General features: G+C 31.1%; 2 protein-coding genes across 5 annotated transcripts in view; one reads left to right on the top strand and one right to left on the bottom strand.

Moving 5' to 3' along the window:
• LOC127734325 (transient receptor potential cation channel subfamily M member-like 2) overlaps nt 1–2,220 on the bottom strand; it is a 571,123-nt gene extending 568,903 nt beyond the window's left edge. For all 4 annotated transcript variants that reach the window (XM_052244165.1, XM_052244164.1, XM_052244163.1 and 1 more), the window contains exons 1-2: nt 2,153–2,220; nt 52–316 (exon numbers count right to left, since the gene is read on the bottom strand). In XM_052244165.1, coding sequence (XP_052100125.1) covers nt 52–295 — 244 coding nt within the window. In that variant the 5' untranslated portion in view covers nt 296–316; nt 2,153–2,220. The remainder of the gene's footprint in view (nt 1–51; nt 317–2,152) is intronic.
• Nucleotides 2,221–9,878: 7,658 nt separating this feature from the next.
• Nucleotides 9,879–22,134, top strand: part of LOC127734337 (DNA polymerase iota-like) — a 29,963-nt gene continuing 17,707 nt past the window's right edge. Inside the window, 3 exon segments of the mRNA XM_052244183.1 lie at nt 9,879–10,009; nt 16,733–17,019; nt 18,083–18,202. Coding sequence (XP_052100143.1) covers nt 16,869–17,019; nt 18,083–18,202 — 271 coding nt within the window. The 5' untranslated portion in view covers nt 9,879–10,009; nt 16,733–16,868.

Here is a 22,134-nt window from a genome sequence, read left to right as displayed (position 1 = left end):
AGGATTAATACAGCTTGTTTTTTTTTTACCGTAAAACCAACAATCTTTTACCTTTTGCGCCTTTTGCGGTTTCTATGAGTCCATATTGAAATACCGAGGTTATCCATGGTTTAGGTACAAAGCTTTTCGAATCACCAATGATAGAGAGGACAAGTTTAGGTGGTTCTGGATCACGGTACTTTTTTTCTCTCTTGTTCTTACTCTTGTCTTCCAGCAATTTATGCAGGCTTTGCAACTCATCCTTTTTCTTTTTCCGCAACTGATGCAATTCCTCCCAGAGGCGATTATCTTCCATTTCTGCCGGTCAGGTTATAACCTTTTCAATTAAAAGTGAGAAAAATATAAAATTTTGCGCTAAAGATTGAAGGTATGCAGTCTTTTTACATCTTTGTAGCAGCCTAAATATACAAATATCTTAACATACAGTTTAAAAAGAAACCAGTGCTATATTGCGTGTTTAATAATATACTTAGTTTCATATAATCTACAGAATGCATGTCATTTTGTTTGAGTTAAAACGACTCTTAATGAATTATTGAACCGTCTTCTTTTGACCAAAAATAATTGTATTGCGTTATATTTTAAAATAAGGTAGTTAGTTGGGAATTTACTATCTAATGAAAGACTAACCATAGCTATCATGCATCATCTTCGCCATCCAAGGTTTACGATCGCACCTGCTCCACTTCAACTTCACCAGCCAAGGGTTACGATCCGACCCGCTCCTCTTCACAGGGAAGCGGGTCGGATCGTAACACTTGGCTAGCGAAGATGAGCTGACGTTTGCATTTAACTGGGAAAGATGGAATTACGGAAATATATTAATTAATTGATGAGTTAAATGTTAATCCGTTTATCTTATTTGGGACGCATTTGTCTATAGTTCTGTTGTGTTTTTTTTTTAATGTCACACATTTTCTATCTGTATGGTTTACTTATTCATATGTAAAATATCAACATGGACTAAAATAATCAGAAATATGTCTCTTGGAGATATTACACATCTGACAAAAAATAATATATATATATTCATTTCTTGGTCTAAAAAATGGTTTTGAAAAGTTGCGTAGCAATTAAAACAACCACAATGGAACAATAATAAAAAAAAAACAATGGCACATTACTAAAAAACCAAAATAGTACAATATTTTAAACATTATTTTAACTATACGAAATGAAAGAAGTACGACGTTATTTATACAATGCACGAAAAACAACGTCAAATTAACGTTACCAAAACTAACACCAACACCGTACGCGACGTCCTAGCTTTTTGATATTTGAATGTTAAGGAATCACAGAAAAATGTTATAATAAATTAATATGCAGGGAGAGTGCACAGTACCTCCCCATCAGTTACTAAACAGTATACCGGTAATTCATCATAGCAACGAATGTAATGCTATCAAACAAGAATATAATGGCTATTATCATTTCTTAGCATGTTCAATGAGTGGTTGTTTTTTTTTTGTTGTTGTAAAAGTTTTATTACTAATCAAGAATTGTATCGATAACAGCAGATATATGTATATCTCCGCAATTAATGTTTTTTTTTTCTTCTGATGTCCGTCTATCTGTATATATACACCTTGAAAGCGCAATTCTGTTGACAGGATTAACAGATTTTTTTATAGTGTACGAGCCAGTGTACCTTATATAAAAGTGTATGAGTCATTTGCAACTTATTCTTACAGTTTTTTATGTTGTGCTTTTACACCACTCTCCCAGGTTAAGCGGAGGCTCGGTTGAGTGCCCACAAATATGTTTAACCTCGCCTGTCCCATGTCAGTAGCCTGTAATTCAATGGTTGTCGCGTTGGTTCATGTCTGTTATATTTGTTTTGCGTAAATGGAATTGTTATAAATTATGCCGTTAATATTTAGTTTGAATTATTTAATATTTTTCATGTCTGTGCTTTTATAGCTGACAATACGGTATGGTGGGTTTTTCTCATTGTTGAAGGCCGTATGGAGGCCTAAAAAATGATCACATCCAAGTCATTTGAACTCTGGCGAATAGCTGTCTCATTGGCAATAAAACAACATCTACTTATTGTTATACTGAGGTTATATTTATAGTCATTCTATCACCGTACAGCAACCTTGTGGCTAAATCTAATAATGAGGATCTGATATATTTCAATGAATCTTACCGGTTTTTGTCGACCCCTTGTATATTATTCTTCTGTCTGTTCCATCTGTTATATCTCCTGACAGTATGTATTTTAATTTAAAAGCAGTAGAACAAATCTTCCTGTTCAAATAAGCGTCAAACGCAGGATATCCTTTTTGCGAGATAGAAAGCTACTGATAAAAACATTTATTTCAAAGAAATAGTATACATACAATCGTAAAATCTTACTCGGTAAATAATCTATTTTATAGTTTTAATCATTTTCATGTGTTCATACAAGTTCCCAATATTTGATTTCTTTAATTTGATTCTAAAATTTAACTACCTTTTAAAAGTTCAAGATCAAAGGTCAATATTTAATGCCAAAATACAAAGGATTTGTCGTTCGTGCCGATTATAACCAGCACCCTAACTCCTATACCCCACCCTTTATATATTTCCTCCAAAAATTGCCTTTTTACATGTCTTGAAATTTTAACTCCATTTCTTTAAGAAAAACCACAATTCAGCCCAAATTTAAGTGCCAACGAACCTCTAATGTACCTAGCAGGTAATAGCTCGAAACCTAGAAATGTCTTTGAATTTTATAACTTCGACTTGTTTGGAAAAGTGGGTTTTCTTCCAAAGTAAAAATGTGGTTGTATTTCTGGCAAAATGTTAAAAGCATTAAGAAAAACAATCAGTTTAATCTTCCAAACATCTTTGTCATTCTTAGAATAATCTGCATGATAGTAACCATTTGCGAAATTGAGCGTTCAAATAGTGAGCTCATGCTCCTGGAAATGTTTTGCGTGCAACAATAGGCAAGAAATGACTTAATGGAATAGCACGTGCATTATGGTTTACACTAAAACTTTCATTTTGATATGACCGTTTACCCTTTTGTTCGCAGACATCAAAGAAAAATTATGGATGGATGTTAAATGTTCAATGGCAAATTAAATACATAACCAGGAAGAGAACAGGCTGCATTGTGATCTGAACATAAACCCTGCTTTGTACAAGGACGACAAGTTTAGTCGGATTTTAACGTGTTAGTCACAAGGAAATAGTCCTCATGAGACATGTCACCTATCTGGATACATTTTTCCCACCGAGCCAATCATATTTTCTCTTACTCCTATGCAGTGTACTAAGCGAAGAAGCAGCGATGGGATTCGAGCCTATACGCTCTTTCGCACTCGAGGTGAGCACGCTACCAGAAAACCACCAAGGTGGTAAAATATGAAATTGGGATCAACTTTGTAAACCATGTCTTATACCATTTGTTTTTTTAACTACATTGATAATCTTAATTTTAAAAAAAATGAGATATTTTGAAAGTTCGTTTTGGTGACACTCCTTTGAAAACTTTCTGCGGCTTCAGTCATTGTTCATTGGCTTTGTATGTTTTGCATAGCTTGCATGTACAATTGTTAAAGAATTGCTATATCAATTCATCGTTTGAATTATACTACCAAAATAACATAAAGGACAAAACATATATTTGTGTCTACGCTTTATTGTTAAATAATATCCCTGGAAAAAATCGTTATTTTAAATCGATGGCTTATTGTCCAATCAATCTATGCAGGAGATGCTTTTAAAACATCAATAAAATCTTGAGGGCGTGTTGTGTCCAGGGTATCATAAAAGAGAGGCGAAAGAAATATACCAAAGGGACATTCAAACTCATAAGTCGAAAATAAACTGACAACGCAATGTCATCAAAAGAAAAAAACAAAAGACAAACACCCGTACACAAAACACAACATAGAAAACTAAAGACTGAGCAACACGAACCCCACAAAGAACCGGGCTAATCTCAGATACTCCGGAAGGGTAAGCAGATCCTGATATGGTTTTGATATACTAAACGTCTACCATGTTAATAGTGTTGAAAAAAGATGAGTTCGAGTTAAAAAAAAAAAGTCGTTTTTTTTTTTAATAAAAACAATCAAATGAAAACTGGGAAATCTAAATATTTATGTTATTGATTGAGCAGCATCTTTAACTTCAATATTACTCTATTTGAAACATCACACATGATTGTATAAGGAAACTGGCAAAATTTCACGATAAAAAAAAAATGTATTTAGAGATAAAAACTAAGATTTTATCATAAATTCTCCGAAATTAGGAAACCGGAAATTTGTAACTCTATTTTAAAGATAACAATTAATGATGACTCTATATGGAAACTCTCAATATTTCATGACCAAACATAACTACAAAATATGTAGTTTAATATAAAATCTCCGAAAACAGGAAACTGGACAATTTGTCATATGAAAGGGAAAATTATTATTTTTTTGTCAATATTATCCAAACAATATACAGAATAGGTGAAAGATTTAAAATATCACGACAAACAATATTTATGATATATATCTAAGTAAAAAAAACAAAACATTAACAACTTCTGTTGAAACCCTCTGTTAAGACTTTTCAAAGATATATATATATATATATATATAAGTACGTCTAAACAAGTGACAACTCTACGATAGATCCATTCATTGGATCACCAGTGAAGGTGATACACGGCTGAAAACACATATTATATTCATAATTACTCTAAATATATATATATATAGTTCGTCTAAATAACAGCCCAACTTACAATGTTAGATCTGTTTGTTGAAGCAAATTTTTGTTCTTTCCTGGCCGGGATACGAACTCATGCTATTGAGATATCGTGGCACCAAATCGCCTTGCACTATGCCCGGCGTGCTAGACCACTCGACCACCTAGGCTCGATAGACATCAAGATTTCGGTGGCCGCGGGTTTTATCTTTCCTCGTCAGTTTTTATCTATCGTCGTAACACAGTACATGATATATAAGGCATGAAGATGAGAATATTACAGATCAGCTGAATTATCTATCATAGAGGATCTCACAAATTAATGTAGGATACAGTCACAGAAATAATTATATTATAAGTACTCTGAACCAGTGACAACTCTACGACAGATTTTATCCATCGGATCACCAGTGATGGTGATACAAGGCTGAAAACACATTATGTATATATAATTCGTCTAAATAACAGCCCAACAATGTTAGATCTGTAAATTTGCCGAAGCGATACTCCTATCATCCCGAAAACATCGGACTGCAAGAAACCTTAATACCCCATTCCTTTTTCCGCGTCGCCCATGTCCAAGCCCACCCTGCTATTTAGTCTTTAACGGTCATTTTGATCTGAACATCATGTGAATCAATAGTTGAACTAAATACGTTAAGTCTTTGTAAGAGTTTAAATTTTTTTTCATATATTTTTTGTTGTAATTCAGTACTGTTTAGACTTTTTTCAAGCAGTCATGCTTAGACGTTGCGCACGATGTTGGTACTACTTAGCGTTTCACGACGTTCCTTAAAATTAGGCGATCTCGACGATTTCAAAGAAAGTTTCAGGCGTTTAAGCATATTATTGATGAGGTCAATTTACTGTAACAGTTGTGAATTTGGTACCTGATTTCGGTTTGTCTGAAAAAATGCATAATTTTACAAATAAAACTCAAAGCGGTCGTATAGATAATTTTTTTAATGAATATTCATTTTACAGGAGTTGTCAGTCTTTCCAGGCCATAATTGATAATTTTCCTTTCGGCAGCAGTTCGCATTAATGAATCCGATACATTAATTTCCAAATTTACACAGATTTATTTTTAATATAAATTAGATTTTGAATAAATATTCTCCTATTTTTTGCATATTTATACATTTGTACATACTCCTGTTGTTGCATTTCTTCCCGTTTCCGTTTCCTTTCTATATTTTATCATTTCCCGATGCTTTCTTTGTCGCAAAATATCTAGGAAGTTAAACATTCGAGATTAATTTCTTAATTCCGTTTTTTTTTTTGGCCTATGCATATCCTTTGTTTGTTATAATTGCCAGCAATGGTTTTTCTCTCTTTTATTTTATCAAAAAAAAATTATACATGTTACTTTTGACGATTTAACACTTGCAGATAGACAATGTTTCTTATATAAAACAAATATGCTATAAAAAAAACTAAAATCCCGATATTTTTTTTATATCAATCTCATTTGGTCAATATTTGAATTTTTTAAACTTAAACTACTCCTTTCTCATACATTGGTTGTATTGTAAATTATACATTTATTTTTATTTTCATTCGAATTAAACTGGAAACAAATAATTACGATATAAAATTAAAAACCCGAGCATGACATCAATTACGTTTTGCGAACGTTGGGACAAAACGGCTATACTTTTTGAAACGATCTAAAAACCGTATTGCCTAAAGAAAAAATATTAAACACTATATTGTTTAAAAACAAAAACAAAAAAACCTTTACCGCCAAGTTTTATTTTCTATGATCTAACTATGCTTATTTGATAGACAGCTGGTTAAAACCTCAATTTTAAAGAAAATACAGCGTTTTTTTCGTTGGGACAAGATGGCTATACTTTTTGAAGTCATTGCAATAGAAACTGTACGCATGGTTTACGGCAAACAAATATCATGAACCAGGAGAAAAGTAAAAAAACTTTCAAAATATAATAAATATTTTTCCTGTCAGCTTTTTCAATTTCACAGTATAAATGCGCAAACCCGAAATATACTTACCTTGCATATGCTTGGACATTTTTCAGACCGTTTTAAAAAATAACATTTTCCGGATTACGGTTTCAGTGATATTGATTTTGCTTTAACTAGCGAATATCTATAACAATAGCAATGTTCTTGTGAAGTTTTACGATGATCGGAGAAAAAATACCGTAGGAAAGAAACGGAACTCTGATTTTTTGCACACAAAATGAAACGTTGGACATTACGTTTTTGCGTAAAAATGGGATAATTAAGTGTTATAATTCCTGGTATTTTAAATTTCGGTTCCTTTTTTTCTTTAATTTCAAGTCTAGTAATGTAATGAATTCAATCAGAAATCACTATATTTTTATCGAACTGACCAATCTACGTATTTATTTTGATGCTAATCTATAGCAAAATGGAATTCGTACCAACATCGTGCGCAACGTCTTAGTGCTGTTCGTTTCCATTCAAGGCAAATCAGTATTTTGATGTTTTATACAAGTAAAGAACCACTACTGAAAAGTTTGAACAAAGACTGAATAGATAGTAATTGACTGCAAAGGAATTGTCTGAACAGTATAAAGCGCATGCAGTTGATACGTTTGAAAATTGTCTGAAAGACTGAACATGACTAAATAATTTATTGTTCTGTATTTTAAGAGCTGTTCCGATCAAAGCGACCGTTTCAGTTCAAAATTGGTTTACTAATGTAATTTTACGCTTTGTTGAAGGCTGTAGCAATATACTTATCTCCTTGTTCTTTTGGTCTTTGGGGATAAAATTTTTATATTTATCTCATTTGCATGCAATCTTACCAAATTTTATGTGTATATTGCGGCCGTCATCAATTTCCCGATTTTGAAAATTAGTGCAGTTTATTATGATTCGGAAATAAACTTGTAATTATCAATGTATCTTGGAATCTTTAAATTTTGTAAATACATCTGTTCCATAAAATGTTGAAAGTAAGCATATTTCACAACTCGTTTGCTATGCCCGTGTCTGTTGTGAGTCTGATGTTTTGGATTTTAATTAACGTAATCTATATATTACTGGTAAATTATTAAGTCAGGGATTTCGTTACCATAAATTACTTGAAACCTTTACAAAATTCTTTCATAGATATAAAGATTTGGGTTTAAAGTTTGGTTGTACCTGTAGAAAACTTATTTCAAACGGGATAGCCCACCCTCATTTTTACGGAGATGTTGTTTACCGGGCCCGGAAATTTAGAGACGATCCTGGTAAACTTATCGATCCTTTAAATAAACTTATTCTAAAAGGTTACCAATTCAACACTGTAAAAAGTAAAATACCAAAATACCGAACTCCGATGAAAATTCAAAACGGAAAGTCCGTAATCAAATGGCAAAATCAAAAGCTCAAACACATCAAACGAATGGATAACAACTGTCATATTCCTGACTTGGTACATACATGTTCTTATTGAGAAAATGGTGGATTAAACCTGGTTTTATAGCTAGCTAAACCTCTCACTTGTATGACAGTCTTTGAATATTGTGTTTATTGGTATTAATATTGATTATGTTATCAGTAAATTAAAAGCAAACTAAATATTATTGTTTTACATATGCACATTCATGGCTCTACAATCTGTCGATACCTGTATCTTGGCATTGCAGAAGGTCATGTTTTTCTCTGACTGTTTATGACGTCTATACACCTAAATCCATTGGATGTTGGATGTGTAATGATTGATAATTTAGTCTTAGATGCATGATTTTTTTTATTAGTTGTTATTGGCCTTGAACTAGCTGTCAGTAACTGCGAGTACTGTACTTAGTGTCTTTTCGTTGTTGGGGTGTACAAGTACCCGGCCACGTCCACTCTGTGTTTTTGTTAGATGTATTTCTATTTGTATCCATCTGATGAGTTAAGTCTTTTTCAACTGATTTTTATAGTTTGTTCTTATGTTGTTACTGTTACACCATTGTCCCAGGATTAGGGGAAGGTTTGGGCGCTCGCTAACATGTTTAACCCCGCCACATTTTGTATGTGTCTGTTCCATGTCAGGAGCCTGTAATTCAGTGGATGTCGTTTGTTGCTGTGTTACATATTTGTTCATTATTTTGTACATAAATTAGACCATTAGTTTTCTCGTTTGAATTGTTTTACATTTGTCATTTCAGGGCCTTTTATAGCTGACTATGCGGTATGGGCTTTGCTCATTGTTGAAGGCCGTACGGTGACCTATAGTTGTTTATTTCTGTGTCATTTGGTCTCTTGTGAAGAGTTGTCTCATTGGCAATCATACCACATCTTCTTTTTTATATAGGTAAATAGATTTGATTTAGAGTCGGCACATACACATATGTAACAGTATAAATTGGGCGTCAGTAGGATCAAGCATCAATCGACCGTACAATTAAGATCCTCATGGGTAGTCAATGTTGTTAAAAAAAATCTCGTCGTCATCCAGCATCATATATAGCCTCCTAGTTTAAATTCCATTTTTTTTTAATTAACGAAAAGTAATATGAGTTCTATGCAGCTCTTACAGTCGACTTTATAGAAAAGAACCAAAAAACGGTTACACTATACAAACAAAAATATAAAAGCATGCAGAAGAGCACAAATAAAATGATAGACATTATAAGGCACTTTTAAAAAGCATAGCACGTAACCAGTGGCTATAAGGAGTGAGCTGAAAAGGGGGAGGCAAACTTCTGAAAGTGACAAGCAAAAAACAGTTTGTCTATAGTCAAATAGTCCAAGTGTTGGGACTGTTTTAGATAAAATAAGATAAGATATTTATCATTAGTGTAAATGACCCAAATAATCAGGCTGGTTCGCCTGCATGGTTGCTACTAAATACACGAAATAGCACAAATACACAATAACCCTTAATTACCATGATTACAAATATGTAACATTTACAAAAAAGATTCAAGAAAAAGATAATTTTTTAGTTGCTTTTATTTCTTTTTCTTTTCTTAAATGCGCTATAATTATGTTGTGCTGTTATATATCACTGTACATATATGCGGTATAGGGCTTGCTCATTGATGTATGCCGTACGATGACCCATAGGTGCTAACTTCTGCGTCATTTACTCTGGTGGAGACAGTTTTCTCATTATGAAAAACATACCACATCTTCTTGTTTTTATATTGTGGTGAATTTTTGTTTAGTTTCTTTGTTTGTACTTTAGATATATCTGAAATGGTTCCCTTGAGTAAAGATCTAGCGAAACAACGTCGATTAAAAAAAAAGGAAAAGTGAAATTATCAGAAGCAAAAACATTCAACAGTCTATCCTGGGACTAGTCCCAGGTCTATCAGATATTATTTTATGGGAAAACGTGAAGGTGATGCAAAATCTAAATAATTTTTACTCTAAATATGTGTCTTTTAGCCCGAATCACTTCAACATTCATCAAAAATCAGAGCTGTATCATGGTATTGTCTATTGATGTGTAATTTCAACTAAATTTCAATAAACATGATACCTGAGACTACTATAACACATGTGTTATAGTAGTCTCAGATGATACACAAGGAAAAGTAGTCGGTGATTAACTGGATACAATAAACAAAATCAATCTACCCGTGTAAATTATTAATTTCCTGGATTAACTCGGTTTTTAATTTAATTGATGAATACCTATAACAACAAAATTATTTAAGTTTACTTGAAAAAAGCATAGGTACTTGGGGACAGGACATTTTTTTTTAAGTCCTCCCCCTTTTTTCCAAAATCCGTTATTTTTTTGTTTTCCATCAATTTCAATTATTTTCGTGTTTTACTGTATAATATGAACATAAATATACTAGAACTAACTTGTATTTGCTATTTACTGCTTCACAATATTTTACACAGGGTTGTAACAAATTGAATGAAAAAGGAAATTTTAGAAGATCTTTGTGTAACCTCTTCTGGTTTTCCTGTACTGAATAAAAATATGGAAGCACTCGCATGTTCTTTTCCATTGCTCAGAAGTATTTTTATGTTTAAAATATGAAAGATAACATCAATAATTAAGGGTTTTTGGGTCTTCCTTAGTTGCAAGAATGACAATGTATAATTATTATCTCAAAAATTTGGGGATATTCCTTACATTTTGGAAAAAAATGATTTTTGTCTGGGTTCTCCTTTTTCAGAATTTTGCTCATATTTTGATAAGTTTGCTATAATAATTTGTTTTTAATATTTACAAGAACCATTTAAACTTATTTTGTCACACATATAATATTAAAAGGAACACCTTTTTATTTGAAAGCTTAACTAATAATTTAACAGTTTTTAGAGGTCTTTTAAACGTTGCAGACACTACATTTATTTTCCAATTGCTTAGACTTTATATTGTTATGTTAAAAATTTTGACAGATATCATCAATAATTAAGGATTTTTAGGTTTTTCATTAATTGCATAAATGAGAATGTATAATTATTACCTAAAAAATTGGTTATAATTCTTATATTTTGGAAAAAAATGATTTTTGTCTGTGTTTTCCTTTTTCCGAAATTTGTTCGTACTTTGATTAGATTGCTATAAATAGTTTGATTTTAATAAAACAAGAACCATTCAAACTTATTTTGTCACTTCAAATATAATATTAAAGGGAACCTGGTTTATTTGAAAGCTTTATTAATAATTTAATAGTTTTGAGAGGTCTTTAAAGAAGCTTTAAAACATCGTGGATACTACATTTATTTTTCCAATTGCTAAGACTTTACACTGTTATGTTTAAATTTTGAAAGATATCATCAATAATTAAGGGTTTCTAGGTTTTTCATTAATTGCAAGAATGAGAATGTATAATTATTACCTAAAAAAATTGTTTTATTCCTTATATTTTGGAGAAAAAAAGAAGATTTTTTTTCTGTGTTTTCCTTTTTTAGAAATTTGTTCATACTCCGATTAAATTGTTATAAATTAATTGTTTTGAATAAAATAAGAAGTGTTCAAACTTATGGTGTCACTACAAATTGAATATTAAAAGGAAGACCTTTTTATTTGAAAACTTCATCAATAATTTTAATATTTAGAGGCTTTAAACATGTTAAAGTAGCTTGAAAACGTTGTGGACACTACATTTTTTTAATGTTACAATTCTTGAATGTTCAAAAACAGATCAATAGTGTACAGTATTAATTTATTTATAGTATCTATAAAAAGTGTGGTTACATTAGAAGAAAGTTTCTCATCACAAAACTAAAAGTAAAATTTGTGACCAATGTGTATCACTAACTTTATTATTTTTTAACCTAATCATCAAGTACTAGGTACCTGAACTGGCGATAGTCTTAAAAGATGATGAAAATGTTTGATCAATCAGCTAAAGTTAAGATTTCAATCTATATTTGATAGGGAAAAATTGTTGTAAATTACATTATCAAAGTGAATGCAATACTGAAATGTAAAATGTGTGAATGGTCAGATCATGGTAGTGTCCGCAACACATTATATGATAGTTAAATGTAACTTAACAATGAAATTAAAGCTAGAAGCTTAGCTTAAGTCTTAATTAAGTATTTAAAGGTGAAAATATTAGGTTAACAAATATTGATAAAGCAATATTTATATATTTTGATTGTTTCTAGACAAAAGAAACAGTATTTCATATTGTGTTTGTTATGTTGCATTTTTCATTTTTCATTGTAAGATTTCTACTGTTTTTAAATTATGACCATGTTTAATACTTTCAATTGTAAGATATTCAACCAATTCTGGCTGAAATAGAGGAAAAGCAATGTTAAAAAATAAGCTGATCAGTAGTGTTGCAGACACTACAGAGTTGCAGACTCTACAATTCAGTAATAATTTGATGATGGAAAGTCTTGGCAATATAGAAAGTTATGACTGATAGGTAAATATCTACACAGTGATGGGACTTATTCACACACAAAACAGTATTTTTACTGCTGCAATAGTCATGATTGTTCCTCAGATTTCCATATTTCACTGCATTGCGGACACTACAAAAAAAGCATCCCCACAACAACCTTGAAAAAAAAGAAGAAATATGTCAATTTCTATAATCATATGTGATGTAAAAGTATTTTTTTAGCTTGTACATATACATTATTTAACGTATTAAATAGTTCTTTAATGGAAATATGATTAACTTTTTTTTCTGTTGATTTTTAGAAAGACATGGTGTTTTATTTACAAAAAGCACTTCATTTATTCATAATTATGCCAATTTTTGTGCAATTTTTATTTGGCAAAGTGCAAAATTAAGCTGAGTCTGATAGATTTTTGTGAAACCTTTGATACCTGACATTTTTTAATCACTTTATATATATAAAACAATTCAAAATTACCTCTTTTTTGCAATGTTACAGCATAACATAAAAAAATCCCCTGTTTGAGTGCATAAAATAATGATTTTAAAACACAAAACTCCACATAAAGTATCATATATCATTGTAAACCTAAAAGCTTAAACAGACATTATTTTTCCATCATTTTTAAACCTAAACAGTCATATTTTCATGGCATTTCATGAATATAACAAAAACTGTTAAGGACTTTGTAAAATATTGTGAAACAGCCATATATCAATTCAAAGTTTATTATCCACAGCGATATATCAGTGGATTATAAACTTTGAATTGATAGTAAATAGCAAATACAAGTTATTTCTAGTATATTTATGTTCATATTATACACTAAAACGGGAATATAATTGTAATTAATGGAAAACATAAAAATAACGGATTTTGGAAAAAAGGGGGTGGGCTAAAAAAAATTGTCCTGTTCCCAAGTACCTATATAAAAAAGAAGAAGATAATATTTATTTTTGTATAAGTTAATTCAACATTGATTCTAATGCAACATCGTTTGTAATGTTCATTTTGATTGGATAACATCACCAATTTTCATGGCATCAATCGCAATTGATGCTATGAAAACATATGCGCAAGCGCAGACAACGTATAACAGATTTTAAATGAATGATTTGACGTTGTTTTCTGTCAGTTTCATTAGAATGAAGATAACTGTATTGTATTTTAAGCTCAGACGGCATCAATTGGTGATTTGATGGTTGCAAATACCTGTTTACTGGCTCTGCTAACACGTAGCCTGTAAACTTAATTTGCCACCATCAAATCACCAATTGATGCCGTCTGAGCTCAAAATACAATACAGTTATCTCCTAAATGACTGTGCCATCTATTCAAATTAAGAAAAGAATAAGAAAATAATTAATGAAACATAGTGTTTCCATTGTTTAACCACTTTTAACATGCTCAATGGCTATTTCAATAGATTATATGGCCATTAACATGATTAAATGGAGTTGCCAATCTCTTAATTGTATTATCATGATCATTAATGTCTCTGAGTGAATTCAAGTGTAAATAATAACGAAAAATTCACCAAAGGGCTCTGAAATTTATATACACTGGAATTATCACTCAAATATACTTGATTTCTATCGTTATCATTCCATGATGTAGAGTTTGATTTTGACAAAACTATTTTAGGCATTTGTCATATTTTTGTGAAATCTGTGTCAGTCTGAAATTTCAGAAAAGGAATGAATATCTAAATTTGTATCATTTTCATATATCTCTAATTAAGAAAAATGTGATGAACATGATAAGATTAATGTTGTCCTGATGTACATGTAGAATAAGATAATGGAACATAAGAATACAAATATGTACATGTATAATTTGAATTGGGCACAATGGCATTGTATTTTTAAGGGTGAAGGAATCCAGTTTGCCTACAAAACATATGATGTTAAAAAAAAATCAGTGTATAATACAGTCAAACGATAGTAACAGAGCTGTTTTTGTCTCGCCTGCGATGAAAGTTGCAGTATGCGAGACATAGGGAATTATTATTAGGGATTTATTACTATCCAGCGGTGGCAATATTAACTATCATGACTATTTGTATAAAACTTTATATTTCAGAAGGAAGAAGACCTGGATGATTCATACCTTGCATGCAGATACCTTATGTTATGAAGTTTCTGTCTGTCAAATGTCTATTGTCCTTGACCTCATTTTCATGGTTCAGCGACTACTTGAAAAAAAATTATAGCTTTTTTGTCATGTGAATTTCTCACTTGTATTGAATAATAGGATAACAAAAATTGCTATAGGGGTTCCTTGCAAGGCCTATGTGTCCGTCAGAGAGAGTTCACCTGACCTTGACCCTAATTTCAAGGATCAGTGATTGAAGTTAAAGTTTCATGATTAGGTCTGCTTTTTTAGATACTATAAGCAGTAGATCAACTGTATGTGGTGTATGGAATAATTGTAAGAGGTACATGTCAGTCTGGCAGGTTCCATCTGACCTTGACCTCATTTTCATGATTCATTGGTCAATGTTAAGTTTTTATGTTTTGGTCTGTTTTTCAATTACTAAAAGCAATAGGCCAACTATATTTGGTATATTAAATAATTGTTTGTTGTACATGTCTGTCTGACAGGGTTTATCTGACCTTGATCTCATTGCCTTGTATATTTAAAAATATTAAGATTTATATGTGATACTTTTAGTAAAACCTTTATCTTTAAGACTTTCAGCATTTCAGCATAAAATCAATGGTCAGTAAAGCAGACGAGACATTTCAGCTCTTGTTTATTAAATAAATCAAGCTTACATAGATATATTCATCACTTTGAATTAGACTTGTGAGAAGAATTTGGTAAGAGACTTCAGAAATCTTAAATTGCATTTAGCATTGACTCATCCAAGTATGAAAGATTTTGTCGCTATAAACATGATAAATATAAAAGTAAGAAGATGTGGTATCTTTGCCAATGAGACAACTCTCCACCAGAGACCAAAATGAAATAGAAAATAACATTTATAGGTCACCGTACACCCTTCAACAATGAGCAAAACTCATACCACACAGTCAGTTATAAAAAGCCCCAAAATGACAAACGTAAAACAATTCAAATGAGAAAACTAACAGCCAGATTTATGTACAAAACAATGAACAAAAAAACAAATACATGTATGATAAACAGCAACAAATGACATCCAGTGAATAAGAGGCTGCTGATATAAAGCACTAGTCTATTATTTAATTTTTATACAGTAAATGGTGTAATTTTTTTAGATTTTCCAACTACTACCTAAGTCAACCTTTGGAAAAAAATCTTTTCAGTATGCAGCATCCATATTGTGGAATTCACTGCTAGAAAGCTTCAGGAAGGAAACAAAGTGTGAACAATTTTAGAAATTTAATATTGAACAGGAATATGAGAACCTGCAAATATGCTTGTTGTCAATAAAAAAAAATTGATTTATTTATATGATTTAGAATACCTCTAATTGTTTTGATGCTAAAATTTGAATATCCTGAGATTTTATTCTGAAACAATATTTAGAAAAAAAAACATCTGCAGGTATGTTGTTCCCATTTCTTATAATTTTGCATGATATTTATTTAAATTGTTGATATACACATTTAACATGATTTTAAAAAGTGTTTGGAAAATCTATTGAGAGCTTGTGTTTTAACAATTGTATGCATACCAACTTTAAATTTAATTGATATTATTTTGTTGTCTGTTATCAAGACCTACAAAACATAAAATCGTATTGCTGATTGTCATCATACAGCCTTAAAAAAATTTAAATGAGTTGATCCCATATTGAATAGTAAATTATACAAAATGTGAAACCATTCAAAAGAGAAAACTTACACTTGATTTAAGCAATCATGCCAGAAATGACATGTGAAGTCAACTATTGGACTACTTGCTCCTGGCTTTGGGCAAGCACTTAAAGGATGTGCCAGGGATTAAAACTTTTATGAGCACTGACAGACAACCTTTCCTAAATTTGGACAGTCAAATGACAGTGGTTTTACCATAAATGAGTTGACTATGTTTTATTACAATCATACAGGTCTAACACATGTTAGATAGATGTGTATATATTTTTCAAAAAGTTTATTCAAGAAAACAAAGCAAACATCATGATTCTCTGGACTAATCCATGGTTGACGTCTTTTGTAGGTTTTCTTTTTCTTTGGATCTCAACTCCCAAGTGCAGCGTGTTAATCTTGTTAAAAAAAATATATACATATAATAGATCTTTATTATTTGACAGGTACAAAAAGCATTACATTGATCAATAATGATTTATTGAAATGATCAGCTATTAGCCAGTCAGCTAGGATACTTGTCAACCTTATAACAATAGACTTATTTAAACTTTTATGTTTGAATACATATGAAGTGCAATAATGTATGAAAAGGAAGCAGGGCTAGACGTACATGAAGATGATACCGAATGGACAAATCCTTTCTTTGAACATGATGACATGCATAGTAATCATTTTGAGCAACCACAAAGTAAGAAGAAGAGAAGTAGTACATGTAATGCAGTCTTAACAGGTTTGTATAAATACATATAAGTCACTAGAACTAAAATGATTTTCTACTATTATAAATCTCCAATTATATTTCATTTTGGTTCACCTGAATCTACAATTAAGTCAGGTTTTTCATAACAGCTGGGATATTTATCAACATTCCAGCTTAATGTTCCCATAAATATACACAGATGCACTTGTCTCTAAAAAGTATACCTATAAACTGTTACTTTACATTAGTAACAATATATAGGCATATTTTTTAAATAGTCAAGTGCCTGTGTATACACAGTGTCAAATAATGTTCATTTATTGAAAGGTTTCTCATACTTTTGATTTACTATCTAAAGATACATGTTGGTTTCGATTGACACAATTTTGAGCAAGAGTTCTTCCCTTTTGTCACCATGTTCGAGGTCTAGTTGCTCAAATTCCTTCATAAATCATTCAAATTCAACTCGTCATATTGATTGTTAGACTTTAATTTATAGCCTTGTTTGTGTCTTCACTAAGATAACGAAAGAATCTTTAATTAGACTTGTTTGTACCGCATTATTATGTTTTAATTTGGTTAGTCAAATAGGATAATCAACCATTTTCCCCTCCAAAATGACAGCCAAGAGAAATACTTCAAACTCAAATTACGTCATATTGAAACCTATCTATTCATATTTGTTTTCCTATAGTGACAGAAAACTTAGTGAAAACACCTTGATTGAATAACAAGCACATCCACTTCATTTGAACTTTATAATGGTGGATAGTTGTCTCATTGGCAATAATACTACATCTCCTTATTTTACATGGACATGACGGAGGGAATTAAAGAGTAGATAACTGTTGTTTATATTGTTGTTTGTTTCATGGTGTTAACATGATGAAATGTCATTTTCTATGCTTTTTGTATCTATATGTCATTTTTTTGTTTATAAAATATTGAGTTTCTCAATGTAAAAAACCAGTGACAATGATCATGATGATTGTCAGAGAAACATCTGAAAACACAGTATATTAACAATAGAGATAAACCTAATCATTAGATTTAGGACTTAATTGTACAACTAATTGTAATATCAATTTTTCAGAAAGAAATGTGTACATATCTAAGTTGAAGCACACAAGAACTATCATACACATAGATATTGACTGTTTCTATGCACAAGTTGAAATGATTAGAAATACTAAACTTAGAGACAAACCATTAGGTAAGAGGAATAAATCTTATGACATTATATAAATATGTAAATTTATCCTACAACTGGACTGATCTTAAAAGAGAATAAAGGTACCTTAACATTATTTTCCTATGGATAGGAAATTTTGTTTTTAAGACAGATCTAACGTGTCTAAGCCATTATTAAATTTAAACCAATTTATGACATATAAGTTACTTTTATAGGTGCAAAGGATATCATTCCAAATTAGATTGCTAAAAATTTCTTAACCACAGAAATTTGTGCCTTATGAATGTATAAAATTCAATGATTGTAATGAATTGTTTAGGAAATGATCAATTACAGTTTATGATGTCTAATTTGGAACAGCGAACATGCCAATTGTAACCTATCCTCACTTGTTACTAAAAATAAAAGATGTATAAAATAGTTGCAGCTATATTTTAATTATAATTACACCTTATATAAGAAAGCCAGATTTTGATTGGTTGATAGCCAGTGTATTTTTCGCATATTCTAATATTTTTTCCTCATTTCAAACGAATTTGCCTCTTTTTTACCACTGCAGGTGAATTTGCCTCAAACACCATGGTATTTGTCATTTTGGATATTCCTTTTTTACCCTCTCGAGCATTTTCACGCCAAAATTTTTCAGATATGACATTACATAAAAAAGCAAGCTAATGCATATTAGTACATGTATAATTCCCGCGGTTCTATGATAATATCCTCTTATCCTCAAAATTATGCATAAACGTGTTACTGAATTAGTTTCAATCCAAATCTATTTGCTGTAATTAAACAGATATATCATGTTCTGGAGGGGTACTAGCGAAAAATACAAGTCTTGGGACCGAATTTCTCTCACCTAGAGGCTCAGGAAATTTTACAGTCCCTTGACTGGTATTTTTCGCAAATACCCTTCCATAACATGATATATCTGTTCACTATACCTGCTGGAAGCAATTAAGTTGCTGTGATGATTTAAATTTTTCACTTTCAGACTTATGGTATGCCAATGATTCTTCTTGTGAAACATTTTTGTCATATACTTTTTAAGTTTATAACGTTATGCATTGAAGCCGGATGGGTAAAAAAGGTCCTTAGAGCACCATGCTCAACAATAATGTTTGCTTATATATTCAGTCATACATTTTTATGATGTTCAGCCTTTGGAAAAAGATATCATTTCTATTCTTCACCTAGGAGTTCTTTTGGTTGAACAAGTTTATGATTTAAAACTCTATGTGGTGAACCAATGCTGTTGTGTTTTTTTGGTAGAGACTCCTGAAGTGGATACCTTGGCAATAAGTACTATCAAATAAAGTACCAATATGACAACAACACTTCATGAGACTGCAATTTTATTGAAATGCTGGATGACATATTTTGCCGAAGTTTTTATACGACCGCAAAAAAATTTTGCGGTCGTATATTGGTATGACATTGGCGTCGTCGTCTTCGTCCGGCGACACATTGGTTTTCGCACTCTAACTTTAGTTTAAGTGAATGGATCTCTTTGAAATTTTACCATAAGGTTCAATACCACAAAAGGAAGGTGGGGATTGATTTTGGGGGTTATGGTACCAACAGTTAAGGAATTAGGGGCCATAAAGGGGCCAAAAATAAGCATTTTCTAGTTTCCAGACAATAACTGTGGAACGGTGTATGGATCTCTCTGAAATTATACTACAAGTTTCCATACCATAAAGGGATGGTTAGGATTTGTTTTGGGGGGTTATGGCTCAAACCGTTTAGGAATTAGGGGCAAAAAAGGGGGAAAAACAAGGTTGTCCTGGTTAATGGACAAATACTTTAGTACAAAACATAATTTAAAGCAGTGTAAGGGAGATAAATCAAATACATCATTGAAATTATCTCCCTTACACTGCTTTTAAATTATGTATAAAGTAATGGTTAATGAACAATTAAGATAATTTAAAACAGTGTAAGGGAGGTAATCCAAATACAACGTTTTGGTTACTTCCCTTACACTGCTTTTAAATTATGTTTTAAGAAATGCATATTTATAAAGGAAGACCAGTAAAAATATCTGCAAATGTTGCATCTTTTTTTTTTACAAAAAAATCCATATGAAAGATTTGACACTGTATTTTAAATTCTAGTATAAAATAGATTAAGTTAGCACTATGGAAACTCATTTCAGATTTCAGAAATTAAAAAGAATTATTCTTCAAATATTATTTTTTTTTCAAATTTCAAATATTAAAAAATTTCAAGAAGTAATCTTTTATTGCACAGTATGGCGCATTAGATTTGTAAAATCTTTGAACACATTTATTTATTTGTTATGCCGAATCTAACCGTGTATTTAGATTTTTAATTTTGGGTCCGGTTTTCAAATTGGTCTACATTAAGGTCCAAAGGGTCCAGAATTAAACTTTGTTTGATTTTAACAAAAATTGAATATATGGGGTTCTTTGATATGCTGAATCTATACATGTATTTAGATTTTTGATTTCTGGCCCAGTTTTCAAGTTGGTCCAAATTGGGGTCCAAAATTAAACTTTGTTTGATTTCAACAAAAATTGAATATATGGGGTTCTTTGATATGCTGAATCTAACCATGTATTTAGATTTTTTATTTGTGGGCCCCGCTATCAAATTGGTTCATATTGAGGTCAAAAGGGTCCAAAATTAAACTTCCTTTGATTTCATCAAAAATTGAATTATGGGGGTTCTTTGATATGCCAAATCTAACCGTGTATTTAGATTTTTAATTTTGGGTCCTGTTTTTTAAATTGGTCTACATTAAGGTCCAAAGGGTCCAAAATTAAACTTTGTTTGATTTCATCAAAAATTGAATTATTGGGGTTCTTTGATATGCCAAATCTAACCGTGTATTTAGATTTTTAATTTTGGGTCCTGTTTTTTAAATTGGTCTACATTAAGGTCCAAAGGGTCTAAAATTAAAGTTAGTTTGATTTTAACAAAAATTGAATTCTTGGGGTTCTTTGATATGCTGAATCTTAACATGTGTTTAGATTTTTGATTATGGGCCCAGTTTTCAAGTTGGTCCAAGTTGGGGTCCAAAATTAAACTTTGTTTGATTTCAACAAAAATTGAATATATGGGGTTCCTTAATATGCTGAATCTAAACATGTATTTAGATTTTAGATTTTTGGCCCAGTTTTCAAGTTGGTCCAAATTGGGGTCCAAAATTAAACTTTGTTTGATTTCAACAAAAAATGAATATATGGGGTTCTTTGATATGCTGAATCTAACCATGTATTTAGATTTTTTATTTGTGGGCCCGCTATCAAATTGGTTCATATTGAGGTCAAAAGGTCCAAAATTAAACTTTGTTTGATTTCATCAAAAATTGAATTATTGGGGTTCTTTGATATGCCAAATCTATCTGTGTTTTTAGATTTTTAATTTTGGGTCCCTTTTTTAAATTGGTCTACATTAAGGTCCAAAGGGTCCAAAATTAAACTTTGTTTGATTTTAACAAAAATTGAATCCTTGGGGTTCTTTGATATGCTGAATCTAAACATGTGTTTAGATTTTTGATTATGGGCCCAGTTTTCAAGTTTGTCCAAGTTGGGGTCCAAAATTAAACTTTGTTTGATTTCAACAAAAATTGAATATATGGGGTTCCTTGATATGCTGAATCTAACCATGTATTTAGATATTTTATTTGTGGGCCCCGCTATCAAATTGGTTCATATTGAGGTCAAAAGGGTCCAAAATTAAACTTTGTTTTATTTCATCAAAAATTGAATTATTGGGGTTCTTTGATATTCCAAATCTAACCGTGTATTTAGATTTTTAATTTTGGGTCCCTTTTTTTTTAATTGGTCTACATTAAGGTCCAAAGGGTCCAAAATTAAACTTAGTTTGATTTTAACAAAAATTGAATTCTTGGGGTTCTTTGATATGCAGAATCTAAACATGTGTTTAGATTTTTGATTATGGGCCCAGTTTTCAAGTTTGTCCAA

This window comes from Mytilus californianus, unplaced genomic scaffold (assembly GCF_021869535.1).
Source record: "Mytilus californianus isolate M0D057914Y unplaced genomic scaffold, xbMytCali1.0.p SCAF_3, whole genome shotgun sequence".
Classification (NCBI taxonomy): Eukaryota; Metazoa; Mollusca; class Bivalvia; order Mytilida; family Mytilidae; genus Mytilus; species Mytilus californianus.
Note: the sequence above shows the minus strand (reverse complement) of the source record. Positions and strands in the feature narration are given on the sequence as shown.